We start from the raw sequence: 23,660 nt of genomic DNA, 5'->3' as shown, positions 1-23,660 counted from the left end.
CGAACTATTGCTATCACATACGGACATCCCCGAACTAACATAAGTCATGTTGCCAACACCATAACCATCTAATTCCAGTGTACCGGTTGCCGGAATCCGGCGTTGACCAAAAATATTTTCAAAAAAAAATATTTTTTCTTTTTATTTATTTTTGATAAAAAGAATTTTGCAAATAAATTATTATATAATTTTATTAAAAATTAAATAAAGTATACCAAAAATAAATATACCATAAAAAAAATTATACAACAAACTTTTGGTATATATTTTTGTAATATAACTAAATATACCAAAAAAATAGACCATGATTTTTTGTTTGTGCTATATTTTGTTATAAAATTTTGGTAATATAACAAAATATACATTTTTTTAACAAAATTTGCTATAGTACAAAAATTTTATTAACAAAATGAAAGTATATAAATTCATTTTTCTCCATTGTTTCTCTTTAATTTATAAACATCATAATATATGCTTTCATTTGTGGTTTTTACAAAGATATATATATATATATATATATATATATTTGAGTTTGGTATATACTTTCAATTACATGTTATATATATATCAAAGGTCATATATTATTTTCAAAAGAAGAAGATATATTTTGTTTTTAAAATAGAAAACCAACCTTTGAATTTATAAAAAAAATGATTGCCAAAAGGAAAAGATATATTTTTTTATATTACCAAAATTTTATAACAAAATATAGCACAAGAAAAATTTGTGTTTTATTTTGTTAATAAAATTTTGGTAATATAACAAAATATATATATATTTTTATGCTATATTTATTTTTGGTATATTTTAAGTAAAATTATGTAATAATTTATTTTTTAAAAAAGTTTTTTTTATCAAAAATAAATAAAAAGAAAAAAATATTTTTTTGAAAATATTTTTGGTCAACGCTGGTCAACATCAGTCAATGCCGGTCAACGCCGGATTCCGGCAACCGGTACACTGGAATTAGATGGTTATGGTGTTAACAACATGACTTATGTTAGTTCGGAGATGTTCGTATGTGATAGTAATAGTTCGTGTAGCTAATGAGACATTTTTAAAGTTTGCATGTGTGACTATATGATGACGTCTCTTTCGTGTAGCTGGGAAACATTTTCCCTTTTTAAAAAGTGGAATTGCTTGTAAAATATGTGCCCATAAAATATGTAACCATGGGCAAGAATGATTTTTACAAGCAATTCCACCTTTTAGTTGTAATGAGTTAATAGATTAGTTAGTTGTAAAAAAGGAATTTTGTAACCATGTCAATATACAAAAATTTTGCACATTTGATAAACGTTACATTTAAATCCGAATTATAGATAGAACCTTTTAAAATAAAATAAAAAACTCGTCATCTGATGAATCTAATTTATACAAGGTCAAAGGTGTATAGTGGATACACCAAACTTCTTTTACAACTAACTAATCTATTAACTCTTTACTTAAAAACAAAAACATGTATTGTGAACATAAGGGAGTCTATTTAAAAAGATAAGAGAGTCTATTTAAAATCAATATTAGTGTCAGTTGTGTGGTCTATTTGACTACCATCACAACTTCATATTCCTTCAACAATTTGGTTTGGGATGCTCCCGGCTAACAAGGTGGCTAAGAGTATTAGAGACGACACTAGTCGATCTCAACACGATTAGCATAATATCATAATACATTTTTTAGGGGTAAAAACTACAAAATGTTCAATAGAACTAAACAATCAAAATATTATGTTAATACTCCTCGTAACATTAGAGATACTTGATGCTTCTTTGAGGAAACCAACAAGATTTTACGTATGTGTCGAGCAAAAGGAAACTACAGCAAAAGCTTCAGAAGAAAAACCCTGGGATTTCAATTTCCCGCTCATAATTTAGTGTTTAGTCCATTTTATCTGGTTCAACTTTTTACTAACGTGTCAGTAAAATTGTTGAGGATACACATACTCTTAACTTCTGAACAAAAAGCTTTTTATACAAAACTTCATACCATATATACATCCATTACATGAAATACTGAAACAAGACCAACTTACAAAACCATGAAATCACCAAATACTAAGACCCTCTAAACCCCCACTTAGGTTCACATTTTTTCTCCCCCTTGCCTGCTTTTTTTCTTATTTCTTTACAGAGACCAACCACCCCAAAAAGAGACCAAAATGTTTTCAGATACATTTTACATTGAATTTTGATTATTTGTTCACCTTGGCTTTGGTTGAGATGCAAATGATAACAAAGGCTGGATCAGTCTATGATGATGCGATGTGGCCTGAGATCTGTGTAGCATTTCAACCATTGATGGAGTTTGGTAATAAGCTTGGACAAAGCTTGAACCGTCTCCTGATTCTCCTCTTGCTGTTGCTCTTTGCCATGAGTGTGAACTAAGTCCAGAAAGAATGTAAGCTCTTCCTGACACCTCGTAGACATGCCGACTCGCCATTCTTTCTTGCATTTCCTTTAGCTCTTTGTCCAAAGCGACACAAAACCCGTCACCCGTTTTTGCTGAGACTGTTTCTGCCAAAGCTAGTCTGAAATTCTGGATGACGGTGACACCTGCGGCTAAATCTTCTCCCTCTGCTAAAGCTCTCGCCTTAACCATTGCCTCTGCAGCTAGAAATCTGTTTCTTTGCCTGTCCACTTCGATAGACACAACAACTTCTTGACCAACGGTTTCTGGTCTTTGAATGTTAAGCACATGACTTTGAAGCGTCACAATTTCTTTTGTCAAAAGATCTTTGTAGACACATCTCATTTTTAGAAGCGGCGTCTCGTTTCCATCTTTTTGAGCAGGGATGTTTATAGAAATCAAGAAATCGCGCTCTTCATCGGCGTAAAGATCACCAATGTCAACACATCCTGATCGACCATCACCAGTAACAAGGCTCGCGTAACTACCAGCTTTTATCGAGCTGAGATGAACATCTGAGCACATACCATCGATTTCTAACCGTAACTCCTGCACTGCAACGCTTAAAAGTCCACCAATGCACTGTGCAAGAGCATCCTGGATCACAGATTCACTCTCAATGAAAGAGAAAGTTCCCCCAGAGGTCTCAGAAACAGAATGCATCAGTGAAGAATCATGATCTGATCCAAAACCAAAAGAATGAACTGGGATCTGAAATCGCTTGCTTTCACAACCGTGCATAGACGACGGGAGTAACAACTTGTAGTTTGGATCAGCTTGGTTCATGGTATAGGTGTCTCGTCCATCAGACAAAAGGATAATGCTAGCAACAGGATTTTTATCTCTTCGATCTTCCATCACCTTGACACCTTTCCTAAGACCTTCAGCGATATTGGTCCCGCCATTTGCAATCACTGAGTTTACAGCTTGAAGGGCTCGCTGCCTTCCAGCATCAGACATCTTAGTCAAAGGGAAAAGACGACGAGCAGTAGAAGAGAAAGCAATAACCGAGAGCCTATCATTTGAACCAAGGTTCTGAATCACAAAACCCATTGCTCGTTTGAGTAGAGCCAGTTTAGTTCCAGCCATGCTACCACTGATGTCAAGCACCGTGACAAGATCAACTGGAGCTCGAGGATACCGAGATATCTGATTGTTGAGAGAGTTAGCATTTCCAGTAACCATGGCAGCAGCTCTAAGATGCACCAATACAGCAAACTTCTCACGGGATTCAGCTCGTGGTACAGAGGAAACCTCGGGATATATCTTCAAGTCCATCATTCTTACAGAATGATAGTTCTCCAAAGCATCACTATAGCTCTTCCCGGAAAATACTAGCTGCTGCTCTAACCGTTCATCATCATCAAACATAGACGGCTCAGGAGCTAGAACTCGTCCTTGATTCATAACTCCGCGAGGTCTAGGTAAGCGGTGGACAAGGCTAATAGCTGCATCATTGTTATAAGATCGAGCAAACAGATAAGGAAGATCAAAACTAGGGTGCTGCATTGGGATTTCCTTCCATTTTGCACGGCACACCGGGCAAACTTGGTTTCCGTGCTTCACATTCGAAGCAATGCAGTGAAAATGAAACGAATGCGAGCACTCTGCTGTGAAAATCGCATGTCCACCTCCTTCTTTCATCTTCTTCAAGCATATAGAACATGTCTGCTCATCAAAAAGATTAAGCACAAAGTGTGAGGTCTAAGACAAGTATCAAAGAAACAAACAACTACTTCTAAGTACCAAGATATAGACAAAGAAACAATCTTTAACTCTATTACAGCTACCAACAGAAAGATCATGAAGTTTTATAGCATTTCTGTAATTCCATAGCTCGAGATCTATGAACACAGTAAGTAACAGAGTTAAAAGGAATAAAATTCAACATTCCATTTTCACAAAGAAACAATACCAAGAACACTATTACTAGAGTAATTCAAAAATTGAGAGAAGAAGAAACAAATAAGAGGAAGAAGACAAACTCATATCCAAAGTCAACTCTTTATCACAAAACCAAAAACAAGCAATAGAAACAAGATTTGAGAGAGTGGGTCTCGTAAAGATCAAACCTTTGAAGATTTAGAGCTGTTTCTGGAAAATTTCAGACCGTGAGAGGAAGGTGTCGGAGTCATGGGCCAGTTAAGAGGAGAGAGCAGAGCAACATCTGATAATCTCTCTGTAGAATTCAAAGCAGCAGGTGATTCCTCTAGGGTTCTTGGGAGGTATGTACAGAGATTCAGACCCAAAGCTAGTTTCATTCTCCTCCATTTAGTTCCCATTTCTTCGGATTGAGTAACCTAGAAACAGTAGAGGAGATTCCAAAGACGCAATCAAAAACACACGAAAAGACGCAAAGTGAGAGACTTGAAGTGTTGAATCAACCAGAGAAATGTTTCTCAGTGGAGAATGATGAATCAGTGGAAGTGTTAGTGGTGGTGACGAGAGAGAGAGAGAGAGAGAGAGTGAAGAAGAAGAGATTGAGGAGGCTTTGAGATTCGCGACTATATTGACCTTTGTTTTGGGTCTTGCCAATAAATCCAGAATATAAAAAGGAAAAGTGAATCTACAAAGTTAATTAATGCTTCTGCTTTATGCCATTTAAATCATTTTATTTTGTCAAAGAAAAAAATCAATTTAGTATTTGAAAAGCTAGACAGAGACTCTTTTTTTTTTTTTTTTCTAAATTGTCAATAGACCACTGTGATTTTTCTCTAATTGTCAATACCAAAGTTTTTTTTTTTAATGTTTGTTTTAAAAGAAATTAAAGCATACGATACTCCCTCCTATCAGAAACGCATATGAAGACCATATATAATGAAAATATTAATTTTCTATAAATTGTAATAAATTTTAGAGTATTTAATAATATGTATATATAAACACATGATAAAATTTTGAAAGATATGAAATTGCAATTTTAAAATTGGTGTAAGAAAGCCTTCTACTATTGAAAAATAGTGACCAAACAATTCCTTGGATCAAATCTTTAAACATTTTACCAACAATCTGGTAGCAAAAGAAATAAATAGATCATGAAATAGAATAAGTTGGGAAGAAAAAAAGAAGCTATGATGAGAGGAAATGAAATGATGAGAGTAGTATGATGGAAACAATTGATTTGCAGCATTTGCTTGTGCGATTAATAATGGTACAAGTGAATTTTAATTTGATTTTGCACATGACACTGTGATGATGTGGTTTTGGGAGCACACGTGCACTGACTACTTCATCTCCTTTTTACCTTAAGTCATAACCCTAAATTTATGCCTTCATCCGAGTTTCTAATTTTCTTTTTAGTTTGTAAATTTCATTTTAGAAAATCAAAGTAGTAGTATTCCTAATCCAAAAATAATAATCAAAGTAGTTTTTAATGTTTCAGTAAATTTAGAACTTGGACTCAAAAGTTTTGATTAGCGGATAGTTTTGGTCAGCTACTAAAAATAAGTGTGCAAGTTGCATTTTGGTAGAAACGTGAAAGGGAAAACAAAGTTGCTACTTTATCTCGAACAAAGTGTGGTTCGTCCGTTTGTAAAACACTAGTTAACCAAAATGTGTATAGCCATATGACCATCGTTAAAAAAAATCATCGGCCAAATGAGACGACAATAATCATGAGCCACATTAACTCATGACGCGCGACACACAATGATTTCCACAACATCGACAATCACCTTTTGCTTGGAAGATTGTTTATTGCTTCATTGTCTATTAGATACTAAGACTAAGAGAAACACCAATGATCAAACAATCGTGAAGCATATACTCTAAATCAATCACACCGTACAAAAAGCTCTAGATTATTCGTTGGCACTAACAAAAATGCTAATATAAGATTTTTTTTGGGTATAATTGCTATTTGCTATGATAACATAAGTTGGACCCAGGGTTGCTCTTACAAAAAAAATGAAAACGACTTATGATGCGTACACGGTTTTGATCGTGTTGTTTAAATATCATGCCCAATTGCCCACTATTTGTCACGAGTGTGATCATACTCTTTCAAAAAGTGAATTATCATCAACATAAAAATATAATGTGTGCAACGAATAATTATGAGTAATTAGTGTTGTGCGCCTGATGTCAAAATTTTTTATTGAAAATATGCAGTAATTATGAGCCTTCGTCATTACTTTCCAAGTCTTAATAATAATTTGTCTATATAACCGAAATTTGTTTTATAGAATTATAGTATATTTCTTGTGATGAATATTTAACCGTATGGTTTGATGATGTATCGTAGTCATATGATTATTCTAATACCGAGCATTACACATCCAATTTGAAGCCTTGAAGAAGCAGCTATCCACTTTTAGATATCAGAAGTAGGTGATTGATTGACGCTAAATTTTCAGGTTTACTGTAACGATTGACTACTTTTAAAGATGATTTTACTACTACCATCATAGACTGGACCTATTAACAAAAATTATATACGCTCGTAAAATACTAAAATCTTAAATTATCTAAATTTACAATCTTAGTCCAAATTTTTAAGTACCATTAGACCAAGTTTACTCAGATTTTGTTATGTAGGCTTGCAGGTAGATAATAACTAATGTTAAGAGAAACAATAAATTAACTGTTCTATACTTTAACAGTGATATCTAGATTTTTAAACAAAATTGGTAAGGAAAAAAATATAAACGACTTTACAAAATATTCTCATTGGGGGAATCATCAGCTTTTGTCAAACTCGATCAATGAGACTACTATTTGTTCGCATTAGAGAGATTTAAACTATTAATAACACGAATAGGTCAATTTGTGTATCCAAGAAGTGTCGTGTGTGTCTCGGAGAGATTTTCGAAGTGTTTGGTTTTTGTAGGATTGTCGAATAAGGCCACGCAAAAAACTTTGGAAGGACGAAAGCCGCGGAGGGCTCGAGCGGTCAATATATGTCATTTTGGTCAAACACATGTTACGTTAGCAAAATCTTCCCAACATAATTCTCGGATGGCTCCACTACTTTTGACGTTAGCTTCGACTTTGCATTATTTTATACGTATCCTTAACTTTCCAGTTGCATATATTAATGTCTGCAATCTAAAATCTTATTGGTTCGTTTACGTTTTTATGTACCTAATGCCTAATCATGAACATTTTTTGTTTACAATGTCAACATTTATTCAACAAATATTCATTTACAGATAGTTTGCAACTTTTCGAAAAGAAACAAAATCAAAATTTCCTGAAGGATTAATCAAGGAAAAAGGTATATATGTAATTTAAATTCGTGTGGAGAATCAGAAGATCACCCATGGATCGAGTAACGAGTAATCTGTCTTTAATCGGCTTGTCAATTGATCGAGATGAGATAGGATGGAGCTTCGATAGTATGAAGTATTATCGACTGATCATATAATTGTTAGAATATTGATTTTAGTTAATGATGAGAAAATCACGATTTATAAGTGAATATGTATAGTGAAACTCTGAGCTAATACAATTGTTTGAGTAATTATATCACATATATTGAATTGTACTTTTTTGCCAAAGTTTCATTATAAATTGTGTTCAACCCATAGAAAACCTGGGTTACTTCAAGCGAAACTCGTAGCAATATGCATGGTTAATCCATATGTCTTGAAAGTTTCTCAAAACAGCAAATCAGCTGTGTAACAACAATGGAACACACCAATAATTAGCAAAGAAATAAGATTATATATGGTCAGAAACATTAATTAGACATTACATCACAAGTTGAAAATCGAAGAAGAGCGACATGACAGCTGTGGTGGTGTGGCTAATAGTTTGCAGTTACCAACTTGGAGACATTGAGCTTCAAATTTGAAGGCACCAAAAAGAAAAGTAGGTAATAGAGAAAAGTTCGAGCCAAAAGCAAGAAATGAAATAAATACTTAATGAAGATAACTCTGATATCGGAAGACAGAGTGTTTTTTGTATATCAATGGCCTTTGTCTGTTCCCACTACCTTTTTTATCATCTTTTGTTCTTGCAAACTACTATTTTTCTGAAAGTGATGAATATTTAAAAGCCTTACTTTTCTTAAAAAGAAGGGCATAAAAAGAAACCTTCTCAAACTTTTTGCCATGCAATTTTACTTACTCCTTGACGCTGCAAGAAAAAGAAAAAGACACATGAAAATGACTTCCATATTCTCACATTCATTATAAAAGATCTAATGTAATACGTCAAAGTTTGGATTCCATCGATCTTCGTCTACAATGTTAATTACTAACCAATCGGTGTGGATTGCGGTTTTTAGGTTTGGGGTTTTGATATTTAGGCCTCCGTACCGTGTTAATATGGAGAGGCAATAATAAAGAAGAAGAGAATCAAAAGGTGTTCATTGATTGAGGTGGAGGATAGGATTCCCTTTATAGTGTCTCTTTATGTCTCGCACTATTTCTGGCCTAAGTCAACCGCAAAAGCTGAACTCTCTTTATTAGTATCTTTTTATAATTAGTGTTTTTCGCCTTCAATATTTAAGTACCAAGTATAATTCTTTTTGGCAACCTCCTTGCGTTACATGTTCAATTCAAAATATTGGGGTGTTTTAGCTGATTGATATTAAAATACGCTATTGCTCTAGAGTTTGTTTGATTTGTGCATATGCAATGTGAGCACCATTGGCTTGACTCTGTTCATTCATGTTTTCCATCCATTCGATGATTACTTCAGAAGGGATTGTAATCATTTTCATAATCCTTACAATCTTTTTCATGTAAGATTCTCTAAAGTCACATGAATCAGTAAACCAAAAAAAGTCTCAGCTTAGGGTTGGCATCGAACACGATAAGGATGCTCGATGAGGTTTGTAATCCAATTAACGGGGCTTTGTATAACTGTTTCCTGCAAAATTAACCTCTCTTTACTTTACAACAAAGTATACTCTCCCGCTATCACTGTGCTTGATCCCACAAGCCCCAGACCTCATTGAAGATCTAGCTTCTCTTCCCAGATACAGCTGCATTTCAACCAGTGGTGACCAGAGAAAATAAGTTTCTGCATCCAGTTTCACTTCACGATTAAGGTTTACTAATTCTTCAATGCTTTCTTACCTTTTGTTTGCGTTAAAGATGTCACTATTCTCTGCCAAATGCTGTTCCCTGAAGAGGCCCGTCCACCTGCAATTCTCTCGGCCGCAGGACTCATGTCATGTACATATTTCACCGATTCAGATAATCGGTTGAGAAGATTCATCAGCGCAATCACTTCATTCCTTTGCAATTCAAGCTGCAAAGAAAAACAACAGAGATATGTTTGTTGCGTCACTAAAATGTCAGTCCCCAAGAATCAAAGAAAATATATAACGCATCAGATTTCAAAAACTGGACGATGTGTCTCCAGGTGTGTTAGAAACGCACACTATGAAGGAGATTGTCTTCACCATTGACAGTGAACAAGATCTTTAGTGCAGTGCCGAGGCCAAGAATCTGGAGCTTTCCCCATAGACGACATTTCTCACAGCCTACACAGTCCATTATTGCACTGCAATAATCAAGAAAATAAAAAGAATTTAACTTAACTAGTCAGTAGAACTTTCATTATTCCTCAAGAAAAGAATAGAAAAAAAGCAAGGGTTTCACACTGGCAAAAGAAGCTAGTTAAGGACTCAAGAAGGACCTTATGTTTCTGAATTGTTTTTGTATTTGTTGCTTCAGTTCAGGTCCACGTTGGCCTTTCCAAAGCTTAGCTTCATCAAATGGTACTGGACAAGCTGCTTTAGTTTTGGGGTCACTAACTACTTGCTTCACCAGAGATTTAGTCTTCAAGTCCTCAATGACATTACCAGTCTCATATTCAGCCTCTCCCAAGTAAGCTTCTGCCTACAAATCATGAAAAAGAGGAAAGAAACTAACTGTGATTATTCTACACCATTGGGACCCTTTTCCTTGGATTCAGACAAAGATAAGTGATTAGTAATTGACCTTTGTTACTGCTCGAAGAACAAATAAAAATGTGAAGTATAGGTTCTGAACGCGATCTGGGTATCTTAACACACGATCATACAACAAAGTCAGGTTTTGACCCCACTGAAAAACACAAGAAAAAGGATAGCATTGGATCATTCTAATTCTGCTCAAGAAACATATATAGCGGATATGTCAGATTTGGAAGGCAGATCTTACCAAGTTTGTAGCTTCATCAAGTAAATAATCTGAAGCTATATGAACTGAAATAGATGAGTGAAGACCAGAGACCAATTTGTACAATATCTTTTCTTCTCGGCACGACTCTTCAGATGTATCTACTCATCTCATAGAAGCCAGTATAATTACACGGGTTAGATATTCATATGAATAGATCAGCAAGAAACAAGAAACACTTTGGTGTGCATAAAGCAACAAATCGATATTCATATAATAGGGGCATAAAGCAACAAATCGAGAAAACAAGAAACACTTTGGTGTGCAGCTTACGTTTGGGACAGTTCTCAGAGTATATAGCTTCCCATATCCTTCTAGCTGATGGGCCAATATAGCCAGTGTACCGTTCGGGATTTAGCAGAAGATTAACATATGTCATGTCATCTGCGATCATGTATTCAGTCATCAAAAACTGCATCTAACATTCTAACACAATGCGATTCCATACCAAAAACACTACTTGTTACATATCGTCTCATGAGCCATTAATATATGAACTGAGGGACAGAGTGTTGACATATAAGTACCAAATGCATAGAACATAAAAAGAACAAAAAAAACAAAAAAAAAATGAGTCAGGTTGTGAAGGAAAGTTACCGTTGTCCGTTTCATCATCACTTGTCCAGGGATTGTCTGTGACTGTCCAACCCCTGAAAGCTCTAGTATCCAAGGTACGATCAACAGTAGCTTGTGGTTTCCCTTCTTGACAAACAGGATTGTATTGGCTTAATGGCTTCTTAAATATTTCTGGGAACTCGCTTTCAGGACATTCACAAACACTACAGTCTCTTAACCGGCACATGCCATCATCAGGCCAAAACGGGCAATCACACCACAGTTTAACCTATTAAACGGATTCAAACCCATCACAAAACACCTCCAAATCCTCTAGATACTTGTTTCAAGTGAAAAAAAAAAAAAAAAAACTCAACTTTCATGATCAAAGAAAGAGGAACCAACCTTGAAATATCTGTAAAACGGTGTCTTAACAAGGTCCTGAAGCAATGGATTCAACACTTCCGTGTTTAGTCGATTCACAGTTTCATAATCACAACAACAATCTTCAACTATCCCAATGTACTTGTGCTGCTCAGCCTAAAAACAAGATCAAAATGATTGAGAAGTCTAGAATACAAATCAAATCAAAATCAAAGTAATCGCTGAGATTCAAAGCTAATCTCTTACACAGAAACACTAATCTAACTTATTTTCAATTCAGAAACTTACAAGAGCTTTTAGAAATACCTAACCTGACGGCAATTGCATATTTTTCCGGTAAATTCAGAAATCGACGAATTCTGAGTATTCAAAAACACAGCGACCACGACGGCTAAAAGAACGGCAGCTATAGCTCCGATCAGCAAAATCCAGCGCTTTCCCGATCCTTTCTCCTTTCCGTTCACGCTTCCGACGTCCGTCTCCGCCATTCACCTATCACAAAATGGAACTAAATCTCTGATACGATAAGAAGAGAAGTGTCTCTCTTAGCTTTGCTCTGAGAAAAATCTGACACAGACGACGAGAAATCTCCGGCACTGAATTTTGAATTTTCAGAGAAATTGTGGGCAATTTTGACAAAACCGCAGCTCTCGAAAAAATGAGTCAAAACGATCTCGATCACATAAAGTCATTAAATCCTACGGCTCTGTATTTTTGGTCTAATATAAATAAAAATTAAGTGTAAACACATACTTATCAGGTAGCTTCATATATTGATTTAAGAAGAAGATAAAAGTGTTTTTATTGTCTTGGCAAAAAAAAAAAAAAAAAAAAAAAAAATTGTCTTGCAAATTATGACTTTAAACAGTCTAAACTACATTAAGAAAAGAAAAAACGTTCCTTCATGATTGATCACTGCTTCTGTTTCTTTGGCGTGTTGGCCTCAGAGGAATCGTTATCGCATGGCCTGTTTGATTTCTTAGAACAAGATTTCAAAGTCTCCTTTGCATCAGTGTTTCCATCTTTAACATTCAGTATCTCGGCCATAGATCTCGCCTTCACTCTCATCTGCTCCTTAGTTCCAGCTGCGACATCTTTCCTCGTGATGTTACATGGTGTAACCTCATCTGTTTCCTTGCCTTTGTCTTCTTCGGGTTGTGAACTTGTGGTGGCTGGAGAAGCACAGTATTTTTGTTCTATGCCTGCCCATCTGAACATAGAGCTGAGCTTTTTACCTTCCAACGCTTCTACGAGAAGATTCAACTCTTCGATAGTGTACCTATAGAGAAAACTCTTTCTGTCACTCGGACAGGCACAGAGCTTCCTCATGTGGCTCAGACACGAGTAACGATCAGCTGAGCATGAACATTTAACAGCGGAAAGATACAAATCCCCAAGACATACACAGCATTCTCTTTTGCTCACAGCATCATAACTCTTGTCCATCCTTTGCGATTCTAGTGTATTGCTAAGAAATTCACGTCTGTTTTTCTCCTGCTTGATCCGCGACTACATAAAAGAGAGAAATAAAATAAGCAAAAGGTAGTGAGGAAGTTCTTCATGCTACACAGTAAGACAGGCAAAGGCGAGCAGTGAGCATTACCTTGACTATGTTGGAGAATAACCCATCTGTCCCACAAGAATCATTCCATCTCGTGTAACATGCTGTGTTTTTCTTGGACAAAGCATATTCCTTAAGACATTTCACAGCTTCCCTTGCAGCACTTAATAATAGCTTATCATACGATATTAGCGATTTTTTACTCTTCTCTTGATTCAGCTGAACAGCAATATCCCCATGCGGCAACCAATCTAGGGGAGCAAAATTTGCTTTCTCCAAACAGTTGAAGCCACAGTCAAAGGCAGAGTAATACGACCCTGGAAATATAATAACATACTGGCCAGGGTTCTGGACACAGCGGGTCACTGGTATACCCTCCATGCTCAATTGATATGGAGACATTATCATCACCTGCCAAATGAATTGCTTCCCTTGTAAATGAACCACCGCTAGTATTTAATAGCTCACTATAGTTCATCGAAGTTATGATAGACTTTGCTTTGAACAGATAAATCCAAATACTGTGTGATCTCTCTATGGCATTTTCGCATGTCATGATCGTTTATGCTGAACAAGAACTAAATCACAAGTGGAATCGTTATTGTTCACTCTTCTGTCTATTTTCTTTCGGAGTTTTGAAAAGAGTAACTTGCATTGCCATTGATGCTTAATGTGTTCAAATACTTACAGGATCATAACTCTTCTTCTTTGGCTGTTCTCCTGACATCTCAGGGATTAAGCTCTTCATGGCAGCCGTAAACTTTGAACGATGACATCCCGCTACAGAATACCACACTCTAGGAGCGCCGCCCACATGCAAATAGCAGAGAGTGTAGAGTCTCTCCTTCTCAGATTTCTGTTCATTAACAGATATTCCAAGAGACAAATATGAGACAACACAAGCAAATTAGATTAAAAACATAAATGCTGAAATTTTATTCCAGTGGTAGCTTGCAAAAAAAAGAAGCTATTTCTGCGTTGACCAGTTGTACTAATGCTTTTAGAAAACGACGACCATAGCTTGACATCAACTTTAAAACTTACCCAGAACTGGGAAGACAAGCACATTCCTACACTTAGGCGAGGAACACAAATAGATTCACAGTCTTCTAATGATAGAAGAGAACCAGGAAGCTTAGCCGTACTGTTCAGATTCCAACCTGATGGGTACTTGCAAGACTCAGATGGTGCAGATAAGGGAAATCCACTTCCAAACGTTGTGGTGTCTAGATCATTGCCATAAAGCACCTAATTATACACGACAATTTAGTGACATAGCCCATTTCATATATGAAAGCAGTAGATTTTAACATTACCCCAATTTCAACAAGTGGACTCTCAACAAGTTGTCTATACTCTTTTTCAATTTCTGCCACAGTAAGCTCCTCTGGTTTAAGTGATGTAGATGAGTTCTCTGAACCCAGAACCTCATCCTTCATGCTAAAATGTCTCTTCTTGTATGAATCTGCAAAGACTTTAAAGGTCTCCAAAGTATACCCAGGACCACGTTCTATTCTACAAAACTGAACTTCCTCAGGTGCAGCATCATCACTATCCGCATCAGCCTCCTTTTTAATATTTGGGTTCTCGGTATGACTTCCAAAGAGCTGAACTTGAGGGAAAAATGTAGAAGCCTCCCATATTTTTTTCTCCTTGAGAAGACATGGAGGTTTCCATGAAGGTGGAGGAACAACACAACAGATTCCATACGGCTCAGCTCTGTCACGCAAGCTTGATATATATGAAAGTGTGTCACTGAATTCCTGATGATTCAGTAACTCTGGGTTAGAGGATAAGGAATATATTCCTCTGTAAGAGTAAATGTTTGTTTACCAAAGATGATTTAGAGCAGTTTAATACTCTAATTTTTCTTTCATAAAGGGAAAGCAAAACTGACCTCTTCGGTTGGGTTGAACACAGGAGCTTCCTCAAGGACTTCGGTCTCAGACACTTTGAGGGGCCGCCTTCTCCGTACCTGTGAAAAGCATTTTTTTCATACTTAAGTAAAGAATGTGAAAGACTGAAGACACAATCTTGATACCTATACTCTCATACGTCTAAGAGCATAGTAGACCTACCTGAATCAGCACATCAAGCTCTAAAGTATTCATGCTATTTCACTTAGAACACTAAAACCATATGGGGCAAGTAGGGATATAGAATCCACAAAATGAAAATTTCCGGCTTAACTAACAGCTTATACATCAATCAAGTATAATGTCTATTAGTAGTAATAACTATGCACACATTCCAGAAATATCGCCTCTCTGAACTCAAAGAATGTTTATAATAGACAGAAGAACTAAAAAATAATAAGAAAACATAACTATTTAGATAAAACAAAAGGAAAAGCATTCCTCCACAACAAATTAGCTCTTTCTCTAACAATGATACTTAAAAGACTTTCCAACAAGGTGTAGAACACTTGTCCTCACGGCTAAGCTAAAAATTCTCAAATAACTATATTCCCTTTACTGCTCTTCACAACAGCAAACTAAGCAAAACTCCTCTATATGGAAGAAAGAGAGGAAAGAGGTAGACATAGTTATGAGACCTCAGTTTTTCTCGGCCTTAAGGCCTCTGAGCTGGGAATTGTGTGACCATGCACTATCCACGGTCGGTTTGTAAGAAACATATTGCAACTATCTTCACCATCTGTGCCGAATCCAGTTGTCTGCTCTTGTGTCGACACCGACCTGGAACTTTCTTTGTCTCGACGTACATTCCTCAGTACAAATGATGTTTGAGATACAAAACCTGGCGGAGTTGAAATTATGTCCATATTTCCAGATTTTGAATACGTAGGCACACCTTCAATGCCCATTAAACCTTACAGCCACCAAAAGGATTAATTTCCCGAAGAGGAAATAAATTGAGCTTCAGATGAGATCAATATAGATGCAACTTCCTGCAGAAGATGGAAAAAAATCTAATGTCAGGTATAAACCAAGTGATTAAACATAGTAACTACGATACGTTATTCGACTAAAAAAAAGATAGGTGTCAAGAAAAAGACTGCTACTTAGAAAATTCAATCATCATCGCAAAGACCATAGAACAAGGATTTGTAAAAAATTGCTCTTCTTGATTAGTCCAGGAACTTAACTCATACAAAACTAAACCAAATATCGTTAGACAGCATCTAAACTTTCAAGAACTGACATCAACTGTAAATTATGGTACAAGAGCCCTCCCAAGCTCTGAAAATTGGATCCATGAATATCTCCCTATCAGTAGTTATAACACGGAATCCAGATCAATTACGAAGGATAGCCTTCTTCTTTATATGTCATTCTAAACCTTATTGGATACCCTAACTCGTTCTTGTTTCCTCAAAATTAAACCTTTATTCCAAAATCAGTAACAGGATGTGATCCAAGACATGAAAACGATATGCAGCTCTATGCTAAGATTGATTCTGAGCTTGAAATAAAAACCCTTTTCATAAGAGTATCGGAACTTAGGATACAAAATCTAAAAACTGGAAGGCGAAAAAAAGCTAAGATTGATATTGATTCGCGATCGAAAGGTCCAACTTTTTTTCCAGGCGAGAAGCGAGTAGAACACATACCCGGACGAAGTGAGATCCGATGACTTATGAGAACATTACACATTCATCAACCTCAAGAGCAGAGCCTCTGGATTTTGTTATGGTGACAAATAAATTTTCCCGTCTAAAAACCTAATTCCGGCTTTTGCTTACAGATAAGTGATAATAGTAAATACAAAATATGTTTGGCCCAAAAAAAAAAAAAAAAATACAAATATGTATATTTTATCCACCAATAGTCACACACAATAAATTAAATGCCATTGCGAATATAGCAGTTTATATTTTTATTCAAGATGTAATCCTTTACATTGTGTTCAAAAAAAAAGAGTAATGCTTTACAAAAACAAAAGATAAGAAATTGATCTAAATTCCACTTCATTTGAGGAATTACACTATAATTTGGGTGTTTTTTTTTTCCGTGCCTAACATAAATCCCATCTTCTCTATCATCCCAAATCTTTTTGCTAGGCTCAAGCATAGAATCTTTTGTAGAAAGTATAAATAACAATTAATGGACTATTTGTCTACGGAAAAATTCCTAAAAAAAACTCCAACTATTTAATATTTGCCAGAAAAAAACCTGAACTTTTTTCGATGCCGGAAAAAAACCCCAACTAATTTATCCCTGATAAAAAAAACACGAACTATTTTTTTCTTCCAATTTCCTCTCGTCTCCGTTACGGCCGTTAACGCCGTCGTTGACGCCGTTACTATTTTTAGAAAAATTCCTTAAAAAAACCTAAGTTATTTAATTTTGCCAGCAAAATACCTGAATTATTTTTTTGTTGCCAGAAAAATACACAGATCAAGATTTTTCTCTTTTTCTTTTATTTCATTAACAATGTAAGGTGGTTAGACCTCATAACTTTATGTGTTCTCTTGAACCTCATACAAATTCTCACTACAATTATATTAATCGATTTTTCAATTTTCCAATTAGAACAAATCTCTCAATTACATTAGTTGATTCCCTAATTTTTTAACTAGAACAAAAAAAAACACAATTAGATTAGTCGTTTTTTTTTAGCGTTGAGTTGGTTTGATTAAGCTAGATTTACCTTCAATTTTGGTGGATTTTGCTTGATTGGAGTATTTTTTTTTTGCGATTTATGTAGAGAATTTTTGAAGATCTACCAAGATTTTTGGGGCTCTTATGAAATTTAGTGTTCCATTGTTAATGATGTCCCAAAATTTATAAAGTCTGAATAGATCCAAAAACAAATCTAATTTAAAAATTTGAAAATCGACTAATCTATTTGTATATTTTTGTTCTTAAATTTCATTGTCCTAAGTAATAGTGAAAAATGAAAAATTTTATGAGGTTCAAGATAACACATAAAAGTTATTAGCTCTCACCATCTTACATTGTTGATGGAAGACAAAAAGAAAAGAAAAGAAAAATGTTGATCTATGTATTTTTCTGGCAACGAACAAATAATTCGGGTAGTTTTCTGGCAAACTTAAATAACTTGGGTTTTTTTCAAGAATTTTCCCAAAAAATAGTAACGGCGTCAACAACGGCGTTAACGCCCGTAACGGAGATGAGAGGAAATTGGAAAAACAAAATAGTTCGTGTTTTTTTTGTCTGCGGTAAATTAGTTGGGGTTTTTTTCCGACATCGAAAAAAGTTCAGGTTTTTTTCTGGCAAATATTAAATAGTTGGGGTTTTTTTTAGGAATTTTCCCATTTGTCTACTAAATTTATAAAATCTAATCTAGGAGCCTATTATTGGCCAAATATAAGAAGATTCTCCATAGAGATTAAGCCATAATGCATCTGTGTTCTCAACTTTCCCACAACGCAGAAATTCTCATTTAACATACTGCACAACTTGCACAGGTTCTAGAATTCTAATGAGTCTTCAATTTGGTAACTAACCTATTTAAACGAAGACATTAAAGATCTGATTTTATATTCATTCATGAAAATTTTGATTTCTCTAGCATTTAGTCATCAACGGATTACACAGTGAACAACTTGAGTTGCTAGAGAGGAGTAAAAAGAAGAAGATTATTACAGAAGGTGTATTATCACCTAAACTATTGGGACCGTTCTATTATCACTGATGCTACTCTCGTTGTCTTCATTTTCACCGGACATTTCCTCTAGCGACTTCCCTTTAGATTCAGGGACCAAGAAAGTGAAGAGAATACCTAAGAAGTTAACCACACCCAACACAATAAGCGAGTTCCTGACCCCAATCCCTGGAGGGTATCCTGCGTCCGTCTTGTTCTTGTCTGGACTCTGAGCCAAGTACAAGAATCCGAACGCACCAACCATTGCTCCTAATTTGCCTGATGCTGCAGAGATACCGTGGCAGGTTGATCTGAACCTGGCTGGGAAGATCTCGGCCGGTACAACGAAGGTTGTAGCATTGGGTCCGAAGTTGGCGAAAAAGAATGTTAACGAGTACATGATAACAAATCCGATTCGGTTCTCCTTGTGAGTCCAGTGGTTGTAAGGAATAGCCAGAGCAAACATAAAGACCGTCATGAAAAAGAAGCCCATCATTTGAATCGCGAATCTTCCAATGACGTCAATGAACGCAACTGTGAACCAGTAACCAGGTACCGTGCTACACAAGGCGATGAGTGTCTGTGCTCGTGCGATCTTGAAAACCTCTTGAATTGCGTTCATGCTTTTTGCAGGAGGAATCCACCCGATTGCGCTGAAAATATCTTTCTGGAAAAGGTTTTGACTGTAGAAAGCGATGTCGAGAAGGAACCATGTGGATGTAGTGCCTAGCAAATGAAGCCCATGGCGACTCATGAATTCCTTTGAGAACAAGGAAAAGGCCTTGGACTTCTCCTTTGAGATCTCATCCACTTTTTGTTGTTCTGGCTCTATCTCCATTTGCAAAACCTTAGACATGTCTGAAGCAGCTTGCTTTGCATCTTTAGCAACCAAAGCTGTGTATCTTGCGGTCTCTGGCATCTTTGATCTCGAGTAATATGTCATTGCCGCTGGGATAGCACCAACCATCAGGATTATCCGCCATACCAAATCAGCTTGAGGAACCGTGGATCCCAAGGCATCATCCGCATAGGCCGGGGCTGGGAACTTAGCTTCAAAAGCAGAGGAAATTATAATAGCGAAAATACCACCAGCCATGATTCCAAACCCTTGCATCGCGAAAACCGCAGAGACAAAGGCGCCGCGAGTTTTCTTGTTGGCATATTCAGACATAATCGTTGCAGATAAAGGGTAGTCCCCGCCGATGCCAAATCCAAGCCAAAACCGAAAAAAACAGAGCGTGGCCATTACAGCTTTTGGCTCGTGTCCGAAAGAGAGACCAGAGGCTACTGAACAAAGGACCATGACCATCAACGTCATACCATAAACCTTCTTCCTCCCGAGCTTGTCACCAAGCCACCCAAAAAAGAGCTGACCGGCGAGGGTCCCACAGAAAGCAACGCCATTGACGGCAGCTGCGACATTGGGAGGGAGAGTCCCAGGCTTTTCTGCGCCGTCCACGTGGTAATAAATACGGCCGAGGAGCTTCGTAACGAGAGAGATGCAAAAGAGATCGTAGGCGTCAGTGAAGAATCCCATTCCGGCGATAATGATCGCCGTGAAATGGTACCATTGCGTCTTGGCCACGTCAAGTGCATTCAACACTTGTAATTGATCCTTAGCCATCTCTTCTTCTTCTCCTCTGCAATTTCATCAAAAAAAAAAAAAAACTCGAACTATAAGTACCCTTTGTAAGATTGTATATATAGGCCATTTAGAATTTTATCAATTTAAATGTAACTTGTGGGAATCTCTAACTTAAAAAGATATCATAGACAATATGATTTTACTGTTTCTATCGATTTCACTTGCCAAAATATTTTTTGAATTTTTTTTCATTTTCAGTAAGTATATAATTTCGATATATATATATATATATATATATATATAATAAGAAATAATTTATTACAAACAATAAAGTAGTTTACCGAACTTGAAATAAGTTAGGCAATTTTCAAAAAGCAAGCAAATCGAATTAGACCCTAGTTGATATATATATCAAGTAACGCATTAAAATAGCATAAAAGTTCTGTTTAAGTTTTCTCATTTCGTTGATCTCATAAAGCATGTTGACCGAAATTAAGTTAACTTGCAATTTTAATGTAGGCTCTAAAATTAACATGTGTGTTTTCAGATGTGTAGCTTTTAACGAAAAGTTTCATTTTTTGTGTACACCCTACTGATTTTAAAAGAAACCAATGCATTTTAAATATAAGAAAATGAAATGAAGTGGTAATAAAAGTCAACTCTAATTTTCTTCCAGTCCACCCTCTATAGTATATGTGTTCCCCCTATTAATTTCTAAGATTTGTAGCTAATATAATTATCCATTTATGAGAGAAATTATGTGTATAACTCATTATCCTAATTTTTTGGGTTTCTACCGACGTTACCAATTATTTAAAAAGTCAACGAAGAAATAAGAGGTCCTTGATCCATCTATTTATACGATTTTTCAACTATTACTATTTTGTCTTTACTCTAGTTACCCACAAAAGTTGACTTGTGACGTTTAAAACTAAATCTGAACACGAAGCTACAAAAACTTTAGTGAGAGTAAGACAGCGAGTTGTTTTGACTTAATTGCGGACACACCTCTCATTGATGAAAATATTTCTCTTTTATTGAAAAAATATTTTGCATGTCCTTTTGAAATTTTTCATTTGTGAATAATCATGCACTCAACAAAACAAAACAAAAACTTTTCAAGAAAGTGGGAGATGAGATCCAACAAATACGTTTCAAGAGAACTAATCCTAATTAATGATCCAAGAATGTGGGAAAAGCAACATTTGATCTAATTTTTTTCCATTAAGAAAAAACACGAACAAACAGAGATTGAAGAGGCAGAGAGGAACACAAAACTAAAAACACGATAACGTCCTAATTCCTAACTAACATCATTTTGCATCCATAAACATATATAAACATTTTTTTGATAAAATATCCATAAACATAAACATCAAATTAAAAGACATAAATTTAAAGAAAGACTTACATGAATATACAAGAAACTTCTTCTAAGAGGAGTTTGTGTAGGATCTGATCTGATCAAGTGTTTTAAGTATTGTCAAAAGAGTGTAGAAAGTGATAAACTCTTTAATATCCTTTTTTTGTCTGGAGAAAATGTAGAGAGAGAGAGAGAGAGGGAGAGGAACGAGCGTTGAAGCTGCCTATGAACAAGGACAGAGTTGAAGCGTCTTGAAACGGCCATTTATAAGCTACTCTCTAATGAGATATTCCCTTTTCTATTTCGGTATATTCTCCTTCCAACGACGCCGTTTTATTGCCTTGTGTTTTTCTTCTTTTTCTTTCTCTTCCCTTTTTTACCAACTTTTTTACTTCGTTTAGAAAAACTATTTAGGACAACGATGATTCTGTTTTGGGAATATTTCAAAATGTACCACATTTAAACAAATGGCATTCAAAATGTACCACTTCCGCAAAAGCCTTTCAAAATGTACCATTTCTCAATTGCACGCGCTCGACCATGGACGAAAATACCCTTGATTGGGACAGAGAGGCTGTGTCAGAGACGGAGACAGCTTCTATCGGCGCTTCCAAAGAAGGAGCAGGGCATCAATTAATGCTGCACGGTTACATGTGGTAGATAATTGATTTTAATTAATAGAAATGATAATAGAGTAGGGTTAGGCCATTAATTGCTCTCTTAATATATCAGACAAAAGAGCTTTGTAGATCTGAAAAAACTGGAAATCTGGGGAGAAACTCTGATGCTGGGCGAAATTGGAGTTCTGGTTGAAGAAGGGTGCATTTAAAGCTAAAGAAGGTAAAATTTATTGCAACATTTTTTGTCCACCGAAAAAGGGTAGATTTGTTTGTTTGTGATAAATGCAACCACCCACATTCTACATTCTAAGATGGTGGTATTTATTGGAGGACGACAGGTACTGATGGACGAAGGAGTAATGATATTGGTCGGTTGCTGGGAATGCAAAGAAAGTGGAGAGTGGCGATTCAAGATGTCGGCAAAGAAATATGCAAAGTGTGTAGACGTAAGCGCAGGAGATACGATTGCCGATGTTGAGCAGAAAATTGCCGCAGCGTTTGGAGTAGACAGAAGAAGGACAAAAATGGAGCTGAGTTTTTGGTTCGAAGGAGGAGACACTGTCTACACGCAGCAAAAGATGCCGCCAGTCTCTGTTGACAGCGAGAGTTCATTGTCGAAATTCAAAAAGGTAAGAATAGAAAAGGGAGGTATGAACATGTATCTATGTTTAGAAGAAGACGATGAAGATGTGTCAAATCTCGGGGGACAAGACGATTGTCGGGGATAAGAAATGGCGGGACAGCACAGAGGTGAGAGTGAAAGCACGCAGATAATTCCTGTAACTTTTGAGGAAGAGGACTTTTTAGAGGAAATATATGCGTTTGAAGAATCTTATAAAAGGAAGGAAGCTGTGCTGCAAAAGGGAAAAGCTAAGCGGGGACGAGAAGAGGAACTGGTGGTAGCATTGGGCACGGATAGTGGAGGATGGGCATCCGAGTCGGAAGACAACATGTTAAGTGAGGGAGAAGATTCAGGCGACTATGACTTTGATAATATGAGGGAGTTGATCGATAGGGAGTACCCGCCGGATTGGGATCCTTGGAAGGATTCGAGGAAGAAAGCATTGACAATTGCAGACGGATCGCCGGGGGGACAAAATGGTAGAGTGGAGGACGATATATATTCCGGTATGGAGGACGATATATACGAGGACGATATGTATGTGGGGGACGAAAGTGTGGATGCAGAAGGAGGACAAATCCAGCCAATACTAGTCGATGTCGAGGTTAATCAGATGGACGGAAGGGAAGATACCACAACATTTGATGAAGGTGACGAGGAAAGTAGAAAACTGTGGGGACAAAAGGGGACAACTTCACAAGGATGGGGACAAAGTGCAGAAATGTCACTCGAACTGACAGAATCGTTGGGTCCACCAGAGGGACAAAACCAGCCAATACTAGTCGAAGTTGAGGTAAATCAGATCGATGGAAGAGAAGATGCGACAGCATTTGTTGAAGGTGGAGAGGAAAGTGGAGACATGTCAATTCAACTAGGGCAGAC

General features: G+C 36.3%; 4 protein-coding genes across 4 annotated transcripts; all 4 read right to left on the bottom strand.

The window, feature by feature from the left end:
- Positions 1-1,945: 1,945 nt before the first annotated feature.
- Positions 1,946-4,895, bottom strand: LOC110229221. The gene is made up of 2 exons (XM_021028897.1): positions 4,479-4,895; positions 1,946-4,074 (listed from the first exon to the last, which is right to left on the bottom strand). The coding sequence occupies exons 1-2, from the start codon at positions 4,686-4,688 to the stop codon at positions 2,200-2,202; spliced, it is 2,085 nt and encodes a 694-aa protein (XP_020884556.1). The 5' UTR covers positions 4,689-4,895; the 3' UTR covers positions 1,946-2,199.
- Positions 4,896-9,017: 4,122 nt separating this feature from the next.
- On the bottom strand, positions 9,018-12,125 carry LOC9315843 (endoplasmic reticulum oxidoreductin-2). Its single transcript, XM_021027805.1, has 10 exons — positions 11,771-12,125; positions 11,481-11,615; positions 11,118-11,364; positions 10,794-10,904; positions 10,503-10,621; positions 10,302-10,406; positions 9,997-10,199; positions 9,738-9,861; positions 9,432-9,606; positions 9,018-9,337 (listed from the first exon to the last, which is right to left on the bottom strand). Exons 1-10 carry the CDS (start codon positions 11,945-11,947, stop codon positions 9,315-9,317), a joined length of 1,419 nt encoding a protein of 472 aa, XP_020883464.1. The 5' UTR covers positions 11,948-12,125; the 3' UTR covers positions 9,018-9,314.
- A 173-nt stretch (positions 12,126-12,298) lies between these two features.
- Positions 12,299-16,711, bottom strand: LOC9315842 (probable inactive lysine-specific demethylase JMJ19). The gene is made up of 8 exons (XM_021027804.1): positions 16,592-16,711; positions 15,575-15,928; positions 14,918-14,995; positions 14,337-14,783; positions 14,065-14,268; positions 13,709-13,876; positions 13,063-13,431; positions 12,299-12,968 (listed from the first exon to the last, which is right to left on the bottom strand). Exons 2-8 carry the CDS (start codon positions 15,842-15,844, stop codon positions 12,372-12,374), a joined length of 2,133 nt encoding a protein of 710 aa, XP_020883463.1. The 5' UTR covers positions 15,845-15,928; positions 16,592-16,711; the 3' UTR covers positions 12,299-12,371.
- Positions 16,712-18,468: 1,757 nt separating this feature from the next.
- Positions 18,469-21,786, bottom strand: LOC9317692 (inorganic phosphate transporter 1-4). Its single transcript, XM_021028917.1, has 2 exons — positions 21,585-21,786; positions 18,469-20,228 (listed from the first exon to the last, which is right to left on the bottom strand). The coding sequence occupies exon 2, from the start codon at positions 20,210-20,212 to the stop codon at positions 18,608-18,610; it is 1,605 nt and encodes a 534-aa protein (XP_020884576.1). The 5' UTR covers positions 20,213-20,228; positions 21,585-21,786; the 3' UTR covers positions 18,469-18,607.
- Positions 21,787-23,660: the final 1,874 nt, after the last annotated feature.

Source organism: Arabidopsis lyrata, assembly GCF_000004255.2.
Source record: "Arabidopsis lyrata subsp. lyrata unplaced genomic scaffold ARALYscaffold_4, whole genome shotgun sequence".
In the NCBI taxonomy this organism is placed as follows: domain Eukaryota; kingdom Viridiplantae; phylum Streptophyta; class Magnoliopsida; order Brassicales; family Brassicaceae; genus Arabidopsis; species Arabidopsis lyrata.
The sequence above is the reverse complement of the archived record's forward strand: the minus strand, read 5'-3'. Positions and strand labels throughout refer to the sequence as shown.

What these genes read in the sequence shown, in the direction of transcription:
- LOC9315842 (XM_021027804.1), bottom strand. Translation starts at nt 15,844, where the DNA reads ATGGGCATTGAAGGTGTGCCTACGTATTCAAAATCTGGAAATATGGAC. An exon ending in GTCCACTTGTTGAAATTGGG is followed by an intron (nt 14,269 to 14,336) that starts GTAATGTTAAAA and finishes GTGTATAATTAG; the next exon opens with GTGCTTTATGGCAATGATCT. An exon ending in GCTTGTCTTCCCAGTTCTGG is followed by an intron (nt 13,877 to 14,064) that starts GTAAGTTTTAAA and finishes GTTAATGAACAG; the next exon opens with AAATCTGAGAAGGAGAGACT.
- LOC110229221 (XM_021028897.1), bottom strand. Translation starts at nt 4,688, where the DNA reads ATGGGAACTAAATGGAGGAGAATGAAACTAGCTTTGGGTCTGAATCTC. An exon ending in ACAGCTCTAAATCTTCAAAG is followed by an intron (nt 4,075 to 4,478) that starts GTTTGATCTTTA and finishes TTTGATGAGCAG; the next exon opens with ACATGTTCTATATGCTTGAA.
- LOC9315843 (XM_021027805.1), bottom strand. Translation starts at nt 11,947, where the DNA reads ATGGCGGAGACGGACGTCGGAAGCGTGAACGGAAAGGAGAAAGGATCG. An exon ending in CGTTTTACAGATATTTCAAG is followed by an intron (nt 11,365 to 11,480) that starts GTTGGTTCCTCT and finishes TCCGTTTAATAG; the next exon opens with GTTAAACTGTGGTGTGATTG. An exon ending in CTCTGAGAACTGTCCCAAAC is followed by an intron (nt 10,622 to 10,793) that starts GTAAGCTGCACA and finishes TGAGATGAGTAG; the next exon opens with ATACATCTGAAGAGTCGTGC.
- LOC9317692 (XM_021028917.1), bottom strand. Translation starts at nt 20,212, where the DNA reads ATGGCTAAGGATCAATTACAAGTGTTGAATGCACTTGACGTGGCCAAG.